General features: G+C 53.8%; 1 protein-coding gene across 1 annotated transcript in view; it reads left to right on the forward strand.

Moving 5' to 3' along the window:
• Tp73 (tumor protein p73) overlaps positions 1-21843 on the forward strand; it is a 58558-nt gene that overhangs the window by 25740 nt on the left and 10975 nt on the right. The window contains exons 4-6 of the mRNA XM_032887399.1: positions 7554-7796; positions 21199-21385; positions 21835-21843. The exon at positions 21835-21843 is cut by the window's right edge and continues 107 nt beyond it. Coding sequence (XP_032743290.1) covers positions 7554-7796; positions 21199-21385; positions 21835-21843 — 439 coding nt within the window. The remainder of the gene's footprint in view (positions 1-7553; positions 7797-21198; positions 21386-21834) is intronic.

Raw genomic sequence — 21843 nt, forward strand, 5'->3', positions numbered from 1 at the left:
ATTGGCTGGGGAGATCTGGAAGCTTTCCTGTGGGTTCTTAGAAGCGCAACAAGAGGGCAGTGCCCGGTCAGTATCCAACACACCTGAGGCCCTGCGGGCTACCATGCCCTGCTCTCATTTCTCTGTGTGTACTGACTTCTGACTCCCTCGGTATCACCACCCCACATCACCTCAGTGTAAACTGAGGCAGGGAAGTCACGGGAAGGGCTCTGTGTGAAGCAGGTGGGGGAGACAGGCGATGCCGCGGATAGGTTGGAAGGGAAGCCCAGAGCACCCAGAGCGGCTTCAGGAGGTAGGGTGCCCCGGCTGAGGTCAGCCTGCATCTCCGGGCCTTCGCGTTTAAGTTTGACAGGCAACACGTTCAACAGGCAGGCTTTCCTGTGACTGTTTTTATTAGAGAAATAACCACCTCTCTGGAGAATTGGACGTAATGGGCCCTTTGTTGCTAAGCACTGGGTGTGGCCAATCCACCTCTGTGGTCCATCTTGGTGTTCTGGGTGGCGACAAGGGCTATTAAGGAAGCTGTGGTCAGAAAGGAGTCGGTGAGGAAAAGTGCCTGCTCTCGACCTTTAAAAAGATGTTCAGTGTGTGTGTGTGTGTGTGTGTGTGTGTGTGTGTGTGTGTGTGTGTGTGTGTGTGTGTAAGAACAGATCGATGAGATTGTTTATGGGCGGGAAACAGTTAAGATGTGAGATGGGAGTCGTCGAGGTAAAATCATAGTATCCAGCGTCTACATGTGAGGGCAGGAGCCCGAGATCAGGAAGGCAAGAGCTTCCTTGTCTGGTGAGGACAGGAGAGTGGTGGAGAGGAGAGGATGGAGGGGGAGGCTCTGCCCTCACTCCAACACTGAAGCGCTTGACTGACTATGGTTAGGTCTGTGTGGGTATTTCAGGGTCTGTTTCCCTCAGCCACGAGTTTCTGGGCATCCACGTTCATGCCACGTGCTAGTCCAACCAGTACACATCCGAGAGTGAGACCCCAGCTGCTGTCCCCCATGTCCGGTCCCCTCGCTTTATGGCCCTGCTCAGCTGCCTCTGGAAGCTTTGCTCCTTGTGAGCAGACAGCCTCTGTCCCTTCCTCACTGGGCCTTGCCTTCCTGGGCTGGTGCCGGTGTGTCAGTACGGGGTGACAGAGCTCCTGGATTCTTGTGTCCTGGTGGTTGGAGCAGGGTTATTCCCTGTGAAGAGCAGCCATGGGGTTTCTTGCTTCCAGAGTCTGCTACACAACCCTGCTACAAGCTATGCATGGGTTTCATCCCACTATACAGAAGAGAAAATGGAGGCCCGGGATAGATGTGAGCCCATACCCCGTTCCTCTCCTGCTCCCACTACCCGCCTCCCTGCCCGGACGCTGCTCACTCTGGACTCAGGGGCCTTCCAGCGGGAGCTTAGGGAGCTAGAGGACCAGTTGTGGGTGTTCTGTGCTCCATGAGCCTCTGCAATGGAGGTCACCAGCTTGCTGTCACCCCAGGGCCATGAAGAGACCAAGGGAAACAAGGTGTGAGTGCTGAGGTCTGAGCCTCAGGAAAGAGAGTAGAGGCATTGATGATCATTTCCAGCAGGGGTGACTGGATGCCCCCAGCAGAACTATCTGCAAGGACCAAGAAGAGGCCCCTGAGACTAAGGGAATAAGAGCTTCCGGCCTTCTCTGTAGAGGGTGGGGCTCACAGGGACCCCATCTGCCTGAGCCCAGGATAGGTCTTACCTCAAGTGCCCAGGCCCTCTGGACAAAGACCACTGAGTGGCACAGAGCCCTGGCAGTGGGGGGTTGCGTTCTCCTCAAACCCTCATCCTCATCAGAGCCATTGTCCCCTCACCCTCCACCGGTGGCCTGGACACTGGAGGAAAGGCCACCCTCTGGCTCCGTGACTCCCCCATTCCTCAGGACCTCTTCAGGTCACGCCCAGACACTCCACATGCAAGTGTAGGCGCATGTGTGCCTCCGCCGCAGGCCGGGCATGCCCTAATTAGCCCACTATCTTGGAGTTCTCATTGAAAGCAAAACAAACCAAAAAAAAGTTTGGGTTTGCCCAGGTTCTTCCCTGAGGCCAAGTGGGTCTTGTCTGGGCTTCCGGGGGGCCTCTGGGTCTGGGGGACCCCTGGGCTTCTGTGTAGACCTGCTTAGGCCACTCTGACAAGGCTCCTCATTTTCAACAGCGTGACGGGAGGCAGAAGTGGGGGGCCGGGCTGAGCACCACCGCCTGGTAATGAGCAAATGGTTTTCTTCCCGTGAGCCTCAGGAGGAGGGAGCCCTGTGTGGAAGGAACATCTACTACACGTTCCAATCAGAGGGGCCCTTGCTATCTTTGGGAGTCATGGCAGACACCAAAAGCAGACTGTGAGCAAATGGGAGGTTCCCTTGGGAATGTAAGAAAAGAGCAAACACTGGAGAGCCAGCATTCACTAGACAAGGGGACGGGCAGTTATACTGAGCAGCCCAGAGCCCCCGTGGAGGCTTATTTCTCCAAGGGCCTCGGGTTCGCCACACCAGCCAGGTCCTGCACCCTGGTACTGAGGGCCTGCCTTCTCAAAGCACCAGGTCCCTCCTGCATAAGCTTCCACAGATGCTATCGCTGTTCCTTTTGGTTCAATGACTAAGTCCTTGGCACCCACCTCCAATCATTGAAGAATGCAGACAAGTTAAAATATGAACCTCACTGCCGTGGGCCTGCACCCTGCTTCTGAGCAAGTGAGGCAGGGCTCCCTGCCCGTCAGGGATGCCAGGGATTGGGCATGGAGGGGCTGCTGCTGCCTTCCACTGGTGTCACGACTTCTTCCAAAGCCCTTTGCTGGGAAGACAATGAACCCGGAGTTGCAGGAAGGAGGTGGCCCTGCAGCTCCATCCCGGGTCTGAAACAATGTAACCAGGTTCCAGGATGCCTGGAAGACAGGAACCATGAGGTAGAGCCGTGGTGCGTCTCTCCTCATTCCTAGACAGCGGCACCAGAGAGAGTGGCCTTCCTGACCATCACTTAGATGTGTGAAGCTCTCATCAGACCTATCACACTGTTGTTCATTCATTATCATTCATTCATTCACTCATTCATTCATTCATTCACTCATTCCTCTGCCACTTCGTTCTGACAGGAAACGCCTTAAGCAACCATTCCGAGCCAGGATCACGTGGCCCAGGTCAGCACCACTCAGGGAACGCAGTGGGTGGGATCCTGTGCCCACAGCATCTGTCTGTGTGTTCCTCTGTGTCTGTGGGACTGCCTGGGTCCGCTAAATCCTTTGCACCTTCAGAATCCCTGTGTCTCTCTAGCTTCAGCATCTTCAAATTCTAATGAGCAGGAATCCAAAAACGTTTGGGAAAAAAAATGCATTTATACTGAACATGCACAGACACGATTCTCCCCATCCCTTAAGCAGTGTGTTCTAATGGCTACACGGCATCTGCAGTGGGGTAGATTTTGTGAGCCAGCCAAAGATGTGCGTGTGCAGGCTGTGTATAAATACTATGCCATTGTCTATAAAGGGTTTCACTTAAGGGTGTCTGTGGGTTCCCTGGGCCTGATCTCTCACGAACGCTGAGGGGCACGTGTAAAATGGGTACCATGTATGGAATTCTGAACATCGGTAGCTGCTTTCCCACGGTGAAAAGAGGGTCAGAGCTGTGGCTCAGTACAGGAGTGTTTGCCCGGTGTGTGTGAGTTCTGGGTTCAACACCTCCGGTACTGGAAAACAAAACAAGAAGGAAACTGGTGAATGTAATCAGAAATTTACTCCTGCCAATGTAGGGTCAGCACTGTGTGCATAGAGCGCTCTCAATTGAAATACTCTTCACACACCGAAACCCTTTGTAGCCATTGTTCCAACCTACAGGACTGTGTGGCTCCTTACATATTCACAGTTCAGTCAGGGTGTAGGAGAGATGCCTTCCAGAGGAGAGAGCATTATGACAGGTCAAGTCCAACAGCATGCAGGTGCTTCCGCTGCTGTAGCCAAGGCTATCCCCTCTGAGTTCGGCAGAGACTATGACAAGACCAAGGTAGAGGCTTCCCCCTGAGAGGCTGGGCTGTGGTCAGCGGCCTGTGGGAGGATTCTGAGAATGGAGGTGCTTGAGTCAGGGGCTGTGCTGGGCCAACCACAGTTCTGACTTTCTGTCACTCAAACTTCTACAGCAGCAGGTGTGGGACCGTGACCTTCCTACCAGAAGTCTGTTGGCAGACCTTGGGGTGGGTGGGGTCTCCTCAGCCTAGATACTCCACAGAGTGGGAGGTTTATGGCCTGCCTCTTTCTGAAGGGGACCAGCTGTCACATCCCATGCTCCCTTTGAATGGCCTTGGTGCTGGAAGAGATAAAGATCAGGTGCCTTCCTGTTTTAGGCAGCGTTATTAAGATGTAATTCACAGAGCATACAATCTTCTCACTTAAAACATACAATCTGGGGGCTGGAGAGATGGCTCGGTGGTTAAGAGCACTGACTGTTCTTCCAGAGGTCCTGAGTTCAATTCCCAACAACCACAACGGTGGCTCACAACCATCTGTAATAGGATCTGATGCCCTCTTCTGGTGTGTCTGAAGATAGTGACAGTGTACTCACATATGTAAAATAAATCTTAAAAATTAAAAAAAAACATAAAATTTGGTAGGGGTTATAACTTGGATGGCAGAGTGCTTCTTGCCTAGAGTGTACGAGACCATGGGTTCAATTCCCAATACTGTAGAATATGGGTACCCTGGTGCCTGTCTGTAATCCCAGCACTCAAGAGGCATTGACAGGAGGATCAGGAAGGAGTTCAAGGTCAGCTTCCTGTATAGTGAGCTCCAGGCTAGCCTGGGCTACATGAGACCATGTCTCAAAAACTAAAAATAACAAAACAAGCAAGTAAATAATGAAATATACCACCCGGCAGTTTTTGTCTGAACAGATGTGTGTGAGCATGGCTTCTAGAACATTCCATGCCACCAGAGAGAAATCCCGAGTCCTTCCATTCTTGATGTGAAGCCTTGCAACCTTTTGCCTCTTCTCTGCCTGGCTTCTGCCTCTCTGCATTTGCTGGTTCTGAGTGTTTACCTACATGAAGTCACGCTCTCTGTCTGCTCAGAACAAGGTTCTGAATCCCATCCACATTGTTACTATGTTACCACAACCCTGTGGCCAGTGGTAATTCTAACGTGTTTGTTCACTTCCCTAGGGTAGGGGTAGGCAGATGGGGCAGGTGGCCTGTGGCACAGGAAGTTGGAAAGGTGTGGGAAGGACTAGGGGGAGGATTTAGTGGTTGGACTTTGTCCTACAGACTCAGCCTCCTCTGTGGGGGGTAGTTTTATACTATGGAAACTTTGTTGCGCTATACAGGGCTATCCACCCAAGTAGAGCCTTGCATATTGGAAGAAGGTGTGTCTGAGCTTCCCCAGTGTCCGGGAGCTGGAGCCTCAGAGGAAATCTCTGCCTGATTCCTAGAGGTTCGGAGTGCAGAGGTCACAGTAGTGGCAAGAACTTGGGGTTAGAGAGATGGCTCGGTGGTTAATAGCATTTACTGCCTTTAGAGAGGGCACACCTTTGGTTCCTAGAACCCACATGGCAGCTTGCAACCACCTATGGCTCCAGTTCTGGGGGATCTGATGCCCTCTTCGTAATTGAACTTGGGGTCACACCCTGTGTCCCGAGCCAGGTTTGACCACCCATCCACATTAGGAAGTGGGACAAAGAGACCACTCAAGTTTGGCTTCAGGGAAGAAGTTGCTCATCTAATACCGGGTCGAGCTGTGGGGCAGACCACTGGTGAACTGTCACCAGGCTTCAGTCTTGGTGGGGGCAAGTTGTTAGAACTATGTGAAGTCTCTTTCCGAGAGACAAGCTTCCCTCCTGGGGCCTTTTCCTTCTCCAAATATGAGATTCCTGGAGGGAAACTCTCACTTCTTTGGGGTCCATTGTTTTAAACTCCCGTAGTCAGACACAAGTTTGGATTACCTTCATTTCTACCAATCCTCTTAGATCTTTCTGGCTGGCTTCTGCATAGGACACACGTATGCTGCGCACACACACATCCAGGCAAACAGTCATACACATAAATAAAAAAATAAATATTAAAAAAAAAAACCAAACAGCCAGGGTTGGAGAGATGGCTCAGTGGTTAAGAGCACTGGATGAACTTCCACAGGTCCTGAGTTCAATTCCCAGCAACCATGTGGTAGCTCTTAACCATCTACAATGTGATCTGGCGCCCTCTTCTGGCCCACAGGCATAATGCAGGCAGAACACTAGACAGAATAAAAATTTTAAAACAAACCAACAGCTTCTTCTACTGTCTCCTGAACTGCTCTTCCTCCTGCTGATCAGTTCTTAGTAGGACCCTTCCTTCTGTCCCCAGCCCAACAAGGTCTTGGCCATCCTTGCCAGAGAACACTTCTTGTTCCGAGACTTGGAGGAGGCAGGCTGGTGGAAGGAGATGTATGTGCCGAGGTTCTGCAGCGTGCAGTGGGGGTGGGGTGGTAAAGGGGCTCTTGGCTCTGTCTTAGCACACTTCCACAGTCTAGTCTCCGCTACATCGCTGGTCAGTTGGAACTGCTCAATCTGCCTCACACCTTTGGGCTCCTCATCTGTGATGTGGGAATAAAGACGGGGCCCACCTCACACCTGCTAGGGGAAGGGGGGGTCCATCTGAGCTTGCGGAAAGGTTTGTTGGCACAGAGAGGATCGATTAGGCATCTATAATTAGGGACCCGTTCTGGTCAGAGTCAGCCATTGAGTACTGTCTTCCCAAATCCTGCTTGCCGTCTCTGGGTGTAGACTGGATAGTCCTCCCATTCATAATTTGTTGAAATACCCAAGGCAGGAAGGCAAGGCCTCCTTAAAGCTCCGGGGAAAAGCTGGCCTGTCCTGGGGTCCCAAGGGCAGAGAGAGAAGGCTCCCGGAGCTCAGGTTCAATGAATACATGATTGGGGGCGTGGGGGCTGCCTGGGCTAGCCTGGGAACCAGCAGGGATGCTTGGAGGAGCTGCTAACCCTGGGAGACAGGGGAAGTCATTATATTGGAGATAAGCAATCACCTAAACAAATTCCTGTGGAGGTGGTCTCTCAGATCTCTGGGGACTGAACCACTGCAGCTGAGTCCATCACTTAGAGGGCTGTGTCTAGGAATCATATCTGACCTTCCAGGACACCCATGTTCCAAACCTGGTGTGCTCCCACCCCACCCTTACAGCCAGGCTCCAGGCTCTCAGGTCTGTTCTAGCCTCTGAGCTGACCTGGGAACACGGTGGAGCCCAGAGGGGTCTTGGGCTGGGAGCTTTCCCAACCAAACAGCTCCTTTCCAGGTAGGTGTGCAAAGCCCCAATCCACCTTGCTGGCAGCTGGGTGGATCCCCAGAAGCCCTGGCACCCGGGAGGCGGACGGAGAGGGGCAGGCAGGAGAGGTGAATATGCGTTTATCCCAACACAAGTAGTGGCCTGTTGGGGTGGGGTGGGGGCCCCAGGAAATATTTGGGATGACTTGGAGCCGGCTGGCCCTTTAAGGCTCCTGTAACAAGACACCTCCCCAATGGGACAGAAGCTGGGGCTTCCACCTTAGCCCTTGTTTCTCTCCTCCCTCCTCCCCCTTCCTCGCCAGGCCCAGTTCAATTTGCTCAGCAGCGCCATGGACCAGATGGGCAGCCGCGCGGCCCCGGCCAGCCCCTACACCCCGGAGCACGCCGCCAGCGCACCCACCCACTCGCCCTACGCGCAGCCCAGCTCCACCTTCGACACCATGTCTCCAGCGCCTGTCATCCCTTCCAACACCGACTACCCTGGTCCCCACCACTTCGAGGTCACCTTCCAGCAGTCGAGCACAGCCAAGTCGGCCACCTGGACAGTGAGTAGCTGTGTTGCCAGTGGACACGTGAAGGGAGGGCAGCAGGGTAGAATGCCACGGTCCGGGCACTGAGGTCTGACTGAGCACTCGGGCTGTCCACACGGGGTTCCCACCTGGCCAGAGCCAGGAGGAGCGTCGAGCGGGAGGCGGGTCCTGGGGCTGGGCAGTGTGGGTGTGGCCACCCCTCGGACTTGTGGCCAGAGTCAGCCAGCCTCCCAACTGGGTCCGGAAAGGTCGTGGGTGTTGGTGCCAGTGAGGTCCGCGGGGCAAGGAGAGTGGCCTTGAAACTGGTCTAGTCCTGCACCTCTGCTGGAAATGTTGGGAGCCCAGAGGGGCCCTCATAGTTTGGCAGTTTGCTGGTCGCGGATTCGGGCTTTATCCTCATATCTCTCCGTGCGTTGGTTTGCGACCGGATCTCTAGGTACTGAGGGTTCTGTCCTTTCCCTGGTGCCTCTAGGAGCAGCCTGGCCTGTGGCTGGGATAAGCTGATGTTGGTAAAGTCCCACCCATACACTCGCTAAGAGTTGGGCAGGCAGCTGAGTGCTTTGACTTGCCCAAGGTGGAGTCTGGGCCCGTTGCATAGTCAGGGAAACTGAGGCATGAGAAGGGAAAGCTGCGTGCTCCAGTTAACACATTAAGTGAATAGACGCTGGGCTTGGGGACACATGGCCGTAAGCGTCCTTACCCACCGAGCACCCAGGGTCTCTGTGGGAGACAGAGATGTGGGAGGAGCAGACTGAGACTCCAGGATGCTGGTCTGGTCACACAGGGCATTGGGTAGGGAGGACAGGGAACCCTGAACCTGGGACAGTTAGAGGTGCACTGGGGGAGGGGACAGGGAACCCTGAACGTGTGACAGCCGGAGGAGCACTAGGGGTTGTCTCTCCAGAGAACAGAAGATGCCACAGTCCATTCAGTGCAAGCTTTGTCTCACCCCCCACTTCCGAACAGGAGCCTTCCTCCCGAGGCTCTTTAACGACTAAGCCCCACAGATGTGGCTCTCATTCTCTTTGGAGACCAAAAGAGCTGGACAGAGCCAGACCTTGTAGGCAGCCACCGATGTCAGTCGAGCTGGACTGGCTCTGGTCTCAGGCCTTGACTTCCTAGAGTTTCTTTTGGCTGCTGTTCTAGTAGGGCTCCCCAGCTGCTGTCACCAAGTGAAGGTTCAGCCCAACAGCTGGCGCTCTGAGGGGCTTCAGTGGGCCAAGAGGCTTTGGTTACCTGTGATGCTGGGTCACTGTAGGCCCCGGGTGCTCCATGCTCCCAGACCACAAATTATTGCTGACTGAAGGGTGGTGAGGTGACGAGGTTCTGGATGAGACAGGAATGGTATAGTACACAGCTCTTACTCCTGTCCTGGGGCAGTGGAGGAAACCATCCAACATGGCCTCCTAAAGTTGGCCTTTGTGTAGAACTATGTGCCTAAGACTTGCTTCGCACTGCCTGTAGTTTGGTGGGTTGAAGGGCACCTAAACTCTTCTTCCACCTAAACTGAGTGGCCTGGGGTCAGGCCAGGAAGCCCAGGAGACACACGGGAACCTCAGTCACATGGGGCTTTCTACTCTGCTCTTCTATTTCCAAATGCATCCCCTAACTCTGTCTTAGAGTGAGGCAGGGTCCCATCTGTCATAAATGTCTGGTGGTGTCTGGAGGATGCCGTGTAGGGGTTATTCCCTTCCTCTTCCTTGCCTGAGGGTGCTGATGGGGTTGGTCTTTGCCGTGCCCGTGGGTTCAGATACCTCAGATAGCGAGGGTTGGTCTTTGACAGGGGCAGATAGATCCCACTGTACTGTATTCCCCCTCCCACTTGGGTCCTCTGCAGTCCCCTCTGAGGTGTTTGACATCAAGTGTCCCATGATGGTCTGTTTCCTGCTGCCCTGCTCTAACTGTCCCCATGAGGTAGTCTGGTGGTATGGCCAGACAGACATACCAGAGATCAGAGAAGGCTTGGCCTCCCAACCCGACCTTCACCCGGTGCCAGGGCAGCCCAGCTGAGCTGTCAGGCGGGAGGATGCTACTGCCTGCCCTCTCCCAGCCCTGTCACACAGGGGTGGAGGTGGGACCAACATTGATAATGAGATTTTTGGCACCTTGGCGATCTGGGAGCAGACACCCGAGGGTTTTTCTCGATGCCGAGAGAAGGGGCTGGCAGCAGTTGCTCTCAGCTCTGGGGGTCCAACTGTGTGGGTGCTGCCCAGACTTGCCACCGAGGCCCCTGCCACGCCACTGGCTGGTAACTGATAGATAATTCATATTTTTCTCAAGTACAATTCCATATTGACTGCTGCCTCCATTCCTCTCAGATTGGCAAAATCACCCTCCCTGGCCTCCAAGTGACCACAGCTGTTAATGGGGCCTTTGCACTAGAGCCATTGCTGAAACCACTGTGGGACTCTCTGAACCTAGAGGATCTGTTTGTCCTGACCAGCCTCCCTTAGCCTGAAAATCTGCTGTGCAATAAGAGGTGTGGGCCCTTAGGTTGTAGCCCTGCATGTTTGTACACATATGTGCACCTATGTTTACATACATGCACAAGGTCCTGTATGGCCTGGACACCTAGATACACAGGTGTGTGTGGTGCATGTGTGTATGTTATATACCTATGAGCACATGAGGATTTAAACATAAACGTGCTCATGGAGCTACATACATGGGTACACAGATACACCCACATATACCGGTAAACATGCAGTCATGTGTGTACATATGCACACACATGCGCATGCCAACAGATATGGACAAGCATGTGAGCACGCACACTAGTCTCCCTGGTTGCTGCCCTGGGGTTCTGACAGCTCCTTTCCTCAGAAAGGTTACCAGACAGGTGGACTGGCCAGAAGAGGGCTTGTGTCTGGTCTCAGGGTCCCTCAGCAGAGGAGGAAGTGGGACAAGGTCCTTTACAGCATGATGAGATGGGTGTCAGGCTGCTGTCCAGTGCCAGCTTAGCCCCTTCACGCAGGCTTTGCCTCACTGAGCGAGACGGCTGTTTGCAACATTGGAGCCACTGAGAGACAGAGTCCTGTGGTTAGGCAAGAGGACCTGCGTGGACGGTAACACTGGCCTGGTGTGGTGTCTATAGAATCCCAAGGGCAGGCTGTGACACAGCCAGCCTACTACAGAGGCAGCTGCAGTGGACCCCAAGAGTGAGTGCATGCTTGTGAGTGGCTTGGCTGCCTGGGAGCATCACGGACAGACAGACGGCCTGGACATGGCCCCAAGTGACCTTCAGAGGTGTGTGTGTATGTGTGTGTGTATATCTGTCTGTCTGTCCATCTGCCTGTCCATCTGCCTGTCCATCTGTCTGTCTACATCTATCTGTCTGTGTGTCTACGTCTGCCTGCCTGCCTGCTAGTCTGTCCTGAGAGAGAACCCCTACCCACCCAGCCACCCAGCAGTCCCTAGAGGGAAGCACAAAGCCTCTGTGAGGGATTCCTGGGGAGTGCAGGGCTGAGTCAACACCAATGGATTTGGAGCAAACTTTCCAGCCCCCTCGGAGGTTTGCAAAGCACAAGAACAGAGGAGGTGCCCCAACACGATTGTGGTGTCAATTGCGTTATCCTAAAAGTTTATGGAATGCATAAATGGAACTAATACCTTTGACTGGCACGGGGAGCAATTATGTATATTTAAAGCCTAGAGAAGAGTTCTAACAATGTTTATTGTGGAGATGAAACGTGAATTATTAGGGGAAACAAGAGCACTTACGGAGAAAATCGCAGCAATTGCTCATCTTGTGTCTAGCTTTGCCGGAGAGGACCGGCTGCCAGGAGGCTGTCCCCGGCTTGGGTCTGGGCTGGGTACCTGCACTGGAGATGAGTCTCTGCTCTCTCCATCCACTGGTGGCCTGAAGGACTTTGGTCCTCAGTAGGCACAGAGCCTGGAAACCCTGAACTCCTGGATTCAACCGCAGCGGGACACTGGCAGGCTGGTCCCTGCAAGGATGCTCCCAGCTGAATGGTCACATCACGTACCTCCAGGGTTCTAGCAGGGGACAGGAAACAGGGCACCTTGGAGGGCAGGACTGTCTCCTGTGGTTTCCGGGTCAACGGAGGATTGAGTTCTGATTCACGTGTTACAAAGAACCATCTGTTTTTCAGGGTTGACTGTGTGTACTGGGGAGGAGGGGTGCTCCTGGTTCACTCCCCTGTTCTCCCCTCAGGAGAACTGGTGTGACCCTGGAAGGCCTAGAGCTGACCCTTCCTCACATCAGCTCACGCCACACTGGGGAGAACTTTACAGGAGAGTGGACAGAGACCCGACCTGAGTGGGGTTGAGGAATTTACAGGAGAGTGGACAGAGACCCGACCTGAGTGGGGTTGAGGAAGACTCCCTAATCCCTGTACTCAGTGCAGCTGATACGGAGTGACATCTCAGTACCCCAGGTGCCATCCCTCAGCCTGCAGTAGACACGAGTGCCTCCTTTCCCGACTTACAGATGAGGAACTCGGAGGGCAGGTCACCCATCAGCAAAGGGCAGAAATGAGATGGTGGCCCCAATAGCACATCCCAAGAGTTTGTGGAACTCTCTTTCTATCTGCCCTGCCCACTGCTCCAAGTTCCTTAGGGGTGGTTCTGGGACCCTAGGAGCTCTGTGGTCGATAGTAAGGAAGTTCTGACACTCAGAGGCCCCCCCTCCCCTGCCTCAAAGAAGGGGAGTCTGGCTTGTTCCTTAGCACCTAGAGAGCTTCCATCCACCCATGCTGGCCGGAGAGACACGCTGTCTGCCCACCATCCTCCCTGAGTGGATTCATAAATGCTATCTAATTAGAATATTCTAGAGGTGACCAACCTCCAAGATGAGGAGGCCAGCCAGCCCCTCCATCATTTTCTTTTGTTGATTCATAATACATTTGCCCTGCCGGAGGGAGCCCTGCCTGCGTCTCAGCTCTACCAACACACTTTACAGCCAGGAGAGAGGCCAGTGTGGGGGTGTCTGTCATAGGCTAAAGCTAAACGGGGTCTGGGTAACACAGCAAGGAGAGATCCAGGGCTGAATGGTGAATTGAGTTTTGCATACCTGCATCCTCCAGGCTGATGGTAGGCTATAGGGAAACGGCCCGAAGACACTGGCAGGCTGGTGTCTGCATCTAAGGATGCTCCCCAGCTGAGTGGTCACGTCACATACCTCCAGGATGCCCTGTCACCTCCTCCTGGGAAAAAGGTCACAGCCACATCCAGGACCTTTTGCTCTTTCATGAGTTGGAGCATTCCAGGCTTTGAGAGCTGTAAGAGAGAGACCCCGCCACTACCACTGATCAGTACAAGAAGTCACAGTGGACCAAGCCCGTTTCTCCAAGACCAGAGAGCAGGCTTCAAAGTCGAGCTATGTGGTACACTTGAGGGCAGAGAAGCTCTTTGGAAAAATTGCTGGTGTGGCAGAAGCCATTCAGTGACCCAGATCCCACGCCTGAGTACCTGCCTCTCCACAGCTGTCTATGAGGCACCAGCTCTCATGGTGCTCCTCTGTTCTGAACACCCTGGGAGGCCTCCTGAGCCTTAGGAGGGTGAAGTGGGGCCGTGCCATGCCCTGCACTGGGGCCTGGTTCCAGGGAGGCTCTCACTCTGTCTGCTGAGCTTTGCTCAGTGTAGGATCAGAGATTTAGACCCCAGAACGTCCCTGTCCTGTAGCTCCAAGGAAGGTGTTTAAAGTTCAGTGACAACTTATATTCTAACGAGCTACTGCCTACAGCACTGAAGAATGACTCCTTCACACACACAACACACACACACACACACACACACACGTGCACATACATACACGCACACGCCTGCATGCATGCACACACACACTCACACATACATGCATGCACACCTTTGTCTCCCTGGATCCTAGCCATCACTAGAACCTGAGACTATGGAAAGTCACAGGTCCTTAGAGAGAGAACTGGCTAAGATCAGTGTTTCGGAGGGCCACAGCCGGAGTGGAATGTGTGACTGTCCTGTGATACCCTTGCCATCCTCATGCTGACGAGGTGGATCCTGACTGTGGGAGCTACAGTTGGGTAGGGTAGGGTAGGGTAGGGACTTCACCACTGACAGTCAACAGGAGATCCATGCTGTGCACAGAGCAGGCTGGCCACCAGCCTCCATGTGAATGCCTGTACTGGACAGTCCTGTGACCTGCACCCTAGCCTTAATCTCTGGTGGGAAACTTTTTCCCAGAGGCTGATGGCTGGTGGCCAGAAGAGAGGCTAAACAAGGTTGGCAGTAGCAGGCTGCCTGCAGGAGTTGCCAAGGCACAACTCTCCTGCTTGCTGGGTCAGGAAGAAGGGTGACAGGGGCGCGCTTTGAACTCACAGGGAGGGTAAGGCTATGGTTCTTTGGACTGGGTCACATGTTCTCAGACTACACTCTTCTTTTCCTGAAGTCCCCAGATGGGTCCTGGGTCCTGGGAAAAAATTAGATGTCTACATTAAGACTAGAGTTAGAGTGGTGACAGGGCCTCCTAGGGATGTCTCAGAAACCCCTGAGAGTGGCCCTCTGGAGCTGGTGCATCATATAGCAAAGAAGGTCATCTGCAGTCAGCCAAGCAGCTGCCTGGAGCCTCCATCCACCCTCATGACTTGATGTCAGGGGAGACACTTCCCAGTAAGACCAGGGCAAGCCAGGCCCCCACCTGGTGGCTTCCTCAACCCTTAGAAACACAACCCCAGCCCAGAGCTGCCTGTCTTTTCTGGCTTTGGTGTTCTACTTGGTCACCTGACTGTCCTCTTACACTAACCCAGTCTATCTGGACCCTGATCTCAGGTCTCTGACCTGGTAAGTCTGATAGAAACGAAAGACCAAAGATGGAGGTGTTGGGTCTTGAGAGGAGAGAACCAAACTGGAACTCACTTCTAAGACTTCTGTAACTGCCCACCCCAAAAATGTGTGGAGACCCCTCCCTACAGCAAGCCAACAGTGTCATAGCAGCAGATACAAGTTAGCACTGTGTAACTCTAGGACCCTTTAACACATTTCCTCATGCAGTGCTGGTGGCCCCCAACCATAAATTACTTGTATCGATACTTTGTAACTGTAATTTTGCTACTGTTATGAATCACAAGGTAAACATCTGATAAGCAGGATCTCTGGTTTGTGGCCCCTGTGAAAGACATCATGAAACACAGGTGAAGAATGTCTGCCCTAGATAGTTGTAAGACTTGGATGCCTGGAGGTCTAGTCTGATACCTTCCCCACAGGGAGGGTTCTGTCCCCAAGGCTGTGCCCCTATGGGCACCGCTGCCTAACTCAATGTTTCTGATCCCTATCCTTTAGGGCTTCCAGTCTGCTCCACTGACTCACAGGACTCTGCAAACCACTCGTCTAGTTACCTGGGCAGACAAAGAGACGCATGGGGCAAGGTGGGGTTGGGTAGGAAGTGTGAGACAAGATGGAGAAAGGATGTGTCTTTCCCAGTCCTCTCTGACTCTGCTCTCCCTGGGCACCATCTCCAGGCGCCTCCACACTCTCAGCTGTCCAGGAGCTGACCAAACCCTGTCCTTTAAAATTTGTACAGATGTTTCATTATGTAGCCATGATTAGTCTCCTGACATTGGGGACCTAATTGATCTTCATCTGTGTGGTAGCCTACCCCCCCCCGACATCCTCTGTGCTCCATCCCAAAGTCTGGCACTGAGGTGTTGCGTGTACTGCCTGGATCTTTCCAGGGGGTGCTCAGGGAAGCAGTCCCTAGCCCTCAGCCTTCAGCCCTCAGACTGTCATTAGCATGTGAAGAGGCAACGTTGCTTGGACAGATCTCTGGATTTTATGAGCTACTGACCAGAAACTAGAGGTGCACAGCTAATGCAACATAACTGCTGGCTACCCCACCCAGATCAGCTGGCAGCTTTTAGAAACAAAGTTAGAACTTTGCTAAAATGTCCAGGTGAAGGGTCAGAGTAGGAACCCTACAGAGAAAGAGGCACAGACAGGGCCCGTGTTCTCTCTCTGGTCTCTGTGTAGCGGCATCAGCTGAGCCTTCCTCTCGGATTCCCAACCACTGCCCTCTCCTACTCTGAGATGAGACTATCAGGCCCTCACACATAGGTCACAATTTTCTCCCCAGCCTGTGACAGAATCTACTGGAAGGTTCTTGGCTCCTGCTGAGGCTAAAACGGACCTCAAAACCCCATGACCTGGGGCCCTCTGACTTCCCAGGCCTAGTGCAAAAAAGTACACTCTGTCTCCTAGGCCACCAAGGTGCCCATATGGCTCTTGCTCAAGGATGTGTGGGTCAGGCTACCCAGCTCCTGAGGAGTGCCCCAGCTAGCTCCTGGCCTGCCTCTCTATAGGGGAACAGACTATGGCCTTCCACGCACAAAGCAGTCAGGCTTCACATCTGCTTCCCCAGTGTCCTTTATCCTTCTCCAGACTACTGCTTTCGGGAATAACTGCAGCCTCTTTCCTGCACACTTGGCAGGGGCGGGCACTGGAGCCTGGGGCCTCCAATGTCCAATGATGGGTTTATAGAACATGGACTCTCCTTGCCCTCAACCTGCATCCTGGCAGGAAGGTGCCAGTCTGGGTGACCATTGCCTGAGCATCATTCTCTCCGTAAAGCTGAGATTTAGACCCCTGCTCTTCTATCAGGGGCCCCGAAGCTGTGTAAGAGCTCACCCCTGCTCTCCTTCAGATGATCCCTGAATGAGCGAGGAAATGAACAATGTTGGTAGCAGATTGTGCCAGTCAAGGCCAAGATGTGCTCACAAAGCGGCTGCCCCAGAACCTCTTCTTGGATGATGGGATTCATGGGTCCGCTCCTCTTGCAGCGGCATTTCTTGAAGAGAAAGGAAAACACGGTGGGGAGCCACACTCAGGACCCCTGTTCCTCCAGATTTGAGACCCTGTGCCCTCCTCTGTGGATCTGTCATAGGGAGAGTAAAAGCCTGAGACCCTGGAGCTGATTCTCAAAGGGGTCCACAGCCCCGGAAACCAAAAACTCGCACGCACACGTGTACACACACACACACACATACACACACACTATATAAAAGTGGGCAATGAAAAAAGTATTTTTGAAGAAACCCCACCACAGTCTTTCGTTCTGAATCTGTCCTAACAGATTCGCCCAAGCTGGTTAACGGTATTTGCGGTTTGCAAGATACTACATGTCCCGGGAAAATGACAGACAAGTTATTATCACCTTCCCACTGTCCTCCTGCCCAAACCTGCCTGTGCCGGGCACCCAGCTGCCGGGAGCGGGTGCGAGGAAATTAACAGCCCTGTGCCGCGCCCGCCCCCGTCCGCCCTCTCACCCACCGCCCTGCACAGGTCCTGCCAGGCTAGGGGCTTCCAGCCAGGGCCGGCCCATCTTGGACTGTGGGGGGGAGGGGGAGGGGGAGGGGGAGGGAAGGAGGAGGGGTCAGGAGAGCAGCCGTGGCAGGAGGGACGTCTACTCCGCTCCCGATGTTGGGCAAAGTATTTCCTGCAAGCCCCGCGGAACACACGCATCCGCGCAGGCAAGTCTGGACGGCGCTGTGTCAACAGCCGAAGATAAATAAGATTTTATCAGCTCGGAATCTGTTGAAACACATCCATCTAGCGGTTCTAGGGAAGGAGAGGCAGGAGGAGGGCAGCAGGGGGGAAGCATCCCCACGTGACATCCTGGAAGCAGAGTCCGACCCTGAGGACTGGCCCCATAAACTCTGCGAAGGAAGGGGAGCACTGGCAACTTCCTACTCTCCGGGATACTCGGTATCCTGGAGTCTTTCCCCCCGCGGCTGATCTTCTGAGGTGTGGGGAAGCTTTGGCATCTCTCGCTGAAACTCCCCACCTCTGGCTAAAATGGGTTACCACAAATTTAACCTGTGGCTGGAGTGGGGCTGGCAGGTGTGTGTGTGCCCCAAAGCCCGTGATCATTGGATTAGAGACGCCATTTAAGGGTGCAGAAGTAAAGGGAGCCCTGGATCTTCATGGGCTTGCGTTTTTCTTCCACCCTGATCGGGTGAGAGACTTGTCCCACTAAAGATGACTCTCCCAGCTCTGATTCTTCCTCTGAGAGGAGACTGTCTTGCGGCTGCTGCGTTGGTACCAGGGACAGCTCCGGGCCCTTTAAGCTCCTCCCCAGGGTGGGGCATTCAATATCTCATCCTTTCCAGGCCTGCTACTCTGCAACTTTGTTACCTTTCTCTAGACAGACCTCCTAGGGTCCCACTCCAGGCCCCGGAAAGCAGTACCACCTCATGGCTATCCTAGGACATCCGGAGGCACAGAAGCTGTCTTCTGAGGAGGATCAGGCCTCAGCTACCTCTGGAGTGGCAGTGCATGGCTTGGGGATGTAGTCAATTATCCTAGGTCCTCAGAGGGCAGTGATTGGGGAGGAAAACAGCCCTCAGGGCCGCAGCAGGGCTCCAGGGATGGGCACTGTGATCAGGCAAGGTTTGAAGCTTAGGTTGCTCAGGAGTGGGTGGGTGAGTGAGGTCCCTGCTCTGCCCTGAGCCCAGCTCCATACTGATACAAACACAGAAAGGTGAATCTGATGCACTCTTTCTCCCTCCGAGCGTGTCTGGGCTCCCCAGGAACGTGACCTCAGGTACCATCAGACCTGACCTGCTCCTAGCCCATCTTGGTTCCTGGCCTGGTGGGTCTATGACCCCTTCTTAGGTCATGAGCTAGAGCACTGGAGAGAAAGTTCTGAAAAGGCTACTGTAGGAGACTCCAGATCCATGGGCCCCGTCAGGTGTGCCAAACCACAAATTACCTTACCTGGTAATGATCTACTATGACAGATAAGAGGCCCCTCACCTTGCTGGCCCTCTACCATAGAGCTGGTATCTAGGGGTCCGGTGGTAAGTCAGTGGTAGATAAACCTGGAAGGTGGTCCAGTTTAGGGCAATCCAGCCTACATTCCTGAGCCAGAACAGGGAGCCAAACGCCAGACTTCAAAGGCTAACCTCCTCTTGCTGCCCCTGGTGTCTTTGACCTCGGTGTCACCCTCACCCCGTGCAGGCAAGGCTTGATTCATGGGGTCCCCACCCCTTGTTCTATTTTCTTTAAGTAGGTAGGACTTACAAACAATGGGTACTCAGGAGACGCATGGTAGTGCTTGGAACCATCACCTTCACCAGGAAGATGCCTTGATTGGCCTCACGTTGAGTCTCTCTGAGCTCAGAACTAGCTAGGTTCCCTTCCCTGTCAGGAGGCATCTGAACCTGGGGCTTGCCAGGAAGCCTTCATTTGTGAATAAGCAAGAGGCCTGGGCACTTCACCATCGCTGTGTATGAATTTACTCAATGCCTGGGGATCCTCATACTGTGACCTTCATGTACCCCAAGTGTTCCTTCTAGGGAAGCTATAGTAAGTACAGTATAGTTCGTGTGCTTTTTGCCAAGTATGGGCTGTAGGCCCCCCAGCAACTGCATGCTGCTGACGAAGGTCTAGGGCGGGGCAGGGAGGGGTGGCGTAGAGCCGTTTACTGGCCTTTCCCCAGATGCCTGCATTCTGAGGTGTAGACCACACACTTCACTCGAGGCACGACATAAGGGACATAAGTGCTCAGGGCAGCTCGCTCTGCAAACTTCCCTAGGCCACAGAGAAACTCAGTAACCTGCCAGACCCATGCCCTTTATCTGCCCAGGGTACCAGCACTATCCTGCTACTCTGGTCCCATAGCTTGCTACTCTGTCCCCAGCCTGCACAGATGGAGACCAGGCTGTGGTGTACTAACCTGAGAGGCCCTTTGCAGGAAACCGAAGCCTGGATATGGATCTGCAGGGGTCAGGTAGGTGTACCCTGTCCAAGTCACAGAGTCCCCATGTATCCTGGGGATGAGACTGTGTCTCTTCCTCCAGAATGTTAGGTTGGGGATCCCACATACCAGTGGTCAGTGGTCATCCCCACTCCCCAGAAAGTCAAATGCCTGGTGTGGCCCTGAGCAGCTCCTTTGAGAATACAGACCAGCTCTTTCAGCTGCTTGCTCTGTTAGGGCTCTCTCTGCTTTTCAAAACAATCCCTAGGGCCTCCCATAGAGTCCCTGTAGTGAGTCTCTCTTGCTCTTTAAACAGGAGGGAAGGGACTACATCATGGTGCCTTTCCCTGCCTTCCTTTCACTGAGTCTGCCCATGTTTGGTATCTGCTATTTCTGTGCACCCCTTGTAGGGAACCTTAAGCCGATAGGGTTGGGGTATCCAGGATCCCCCACTGTCCCTAGCAGAGGAAAGACTTGGTGTGTGAGCACCACCTGCTCTTCTCTGTTTTAACAGCTCTGTCCGCCATCTGTGGCCTCAGTTTCCTCGACTGTCACAAGGGAGCATGGCAAACAGGAGAACATTTTCCAGGGTAGCGTAACTCATGATTCTGAGCGGGGGAGACTTGAGAGGGAAGTGGAGCTTCACGGAATTCCCTTGGGAAGGCCTGGAGAGATGGCTCAGAGGTTAAGAGGTCCTGAGTTCAATTCTAAACAACCACATGGCGGCTCATAACCATCTACAATGAGGCCTGGCGCCCTCTTCTGGCCTGCAGGCATACTGCAGACAGAACACTATGATAAAGAAAAGAAAAGAAAGAAAGAAAGAAAGAAAGAAAGAAAGAAAGAAAGAAAGAAAAGAAAGAGGCAGGCATGAGGAGTCAGCAGGGGTTTCAAGAACCATAGTGGTGAGTCAGCTAGCAGGTAAATAAATGGGCATATCGCTTTCCCATCCTGGATCAGGCCGCTGGCTGCTGAGGTAGGATTAGCAGCATTGAGCTGGTTTCACTAGCTCAGAATGGCACCCTTCTGCCTTGCATAGAAGAATCATTCCGATCCTGAGACTGAAGCGGTCTCAGCAGGGTCAGTGCAATCCTTAGAAGAGTGACCTGGGCACAGGGGAATGGTAGCATCCCATTGTCCCCGAGAGATGCCCTGGTATGACCTCAGGTCCAGTCAGTTTCCAGGATGGGGAAACTGGGTCTTGCCTCGCCCAACTGCAGAGCTTGGCTGCCTGGACTTGGTGGCTTTCCTTGGTGGCACAGTGCTGGTGACTGGTCTTGCCGGTCCAGAGTTCTCCATTGGAAGATAAAGGTGGAAGGGGTCATTCACCTACTGACTCTTAGAGTCATTCGTCTGCACAAGGCGGGGGTATGCAATTCTGAGCTAGTCAGACCAGCTCAACGCTGCAAATCTACCTCTGCAGCCAGCGGCCTTATCCAAGCTGGGAAAGCAAGCCCAGGACTGATTCCCACAGAGCCCCTCCCCCCACACCGATGTCTTACCCTTTATCATCCTTATGCAAGCACCCACCGCTCGCAGCCTTTGAGATATGGGTGAGATACATAGCCTGGCAGTTGCTGAGTGGGCACCAGGCACGCGTGCCCGTCTCTCTACATTCTGAAGTGTGCCTGAAGCATCCGGGAGCGGGCCTCATCAGAGTGCTTGGGACAGGGGTCTTGTGGAAGCATCCCGAACTGGGCTGCCATCTTGACCCGGCCCCCTTCTCTCCTCCAGTACTCCCCACTTTTGAAGAAGTTGTACTGTCAGATTGCCAAGACGTGCCCCATCCAGATCAAAGTGTCCACACCACCACCTCCGGGCACGGCCATCCGGGCCATGCCCGTCTACAAGAAGGCAGAGCACGTGACCGACATTGTTAAGCGCTGTCCCAACCACGAGCTTGGAAGGGACTTCAATGAAGGTGAGCACCCCCTCCCAGCTGTGAGACCCTGACCTCTGCATCACCAGAGGCACGGCTGAGAGAAACAGGCTAGTGTGTATAAGCAGCTCTCCCCTCACCAGGAGCCCACACCCCATCCCTCTCTCCCTTTCTTCGGCTCTGACTGCAGCCCAAGAGGCTGATGGTCCAGCAAAGATGTAGCTTGGGAGAAGTCCGAGGAGCCAGCTGACCCTGAGGAGCCTTGTGAAGCATTCCTGCTGTGCCCCTGGGAAAGCCTGTGACACCCCTAGGGTCAGATCTAGGGACAGCTGTCAGGCTCAAGGCCACCTGAATGAGGGTTGCACAGCTCTGAGTCTTGCCTGGGACTCTCACGGGGACAAGCCTTGTGGACTCAGTTCTGACACGAGCCTGGTACAGGGGTAGAGGATGGAGGATGGGCCCCTCTCTAAAGCTGTGTCCCCTCCTGGCAGGACAGTCTG

This window comes from Rattus rattus, chromosome 1, assembly GCF_011064425.1.
Source record: "Rattus rattus isolate New Zealand chromosome 1, Rrattus_CSIRO_v1, whole genome shotgun sequence".
Taxonomy (NCBI): Eukaryota; Metazoa; Chordata; class Mammalia; order Rodentia; family Muridae; genus Rattus; species Rattus rattus.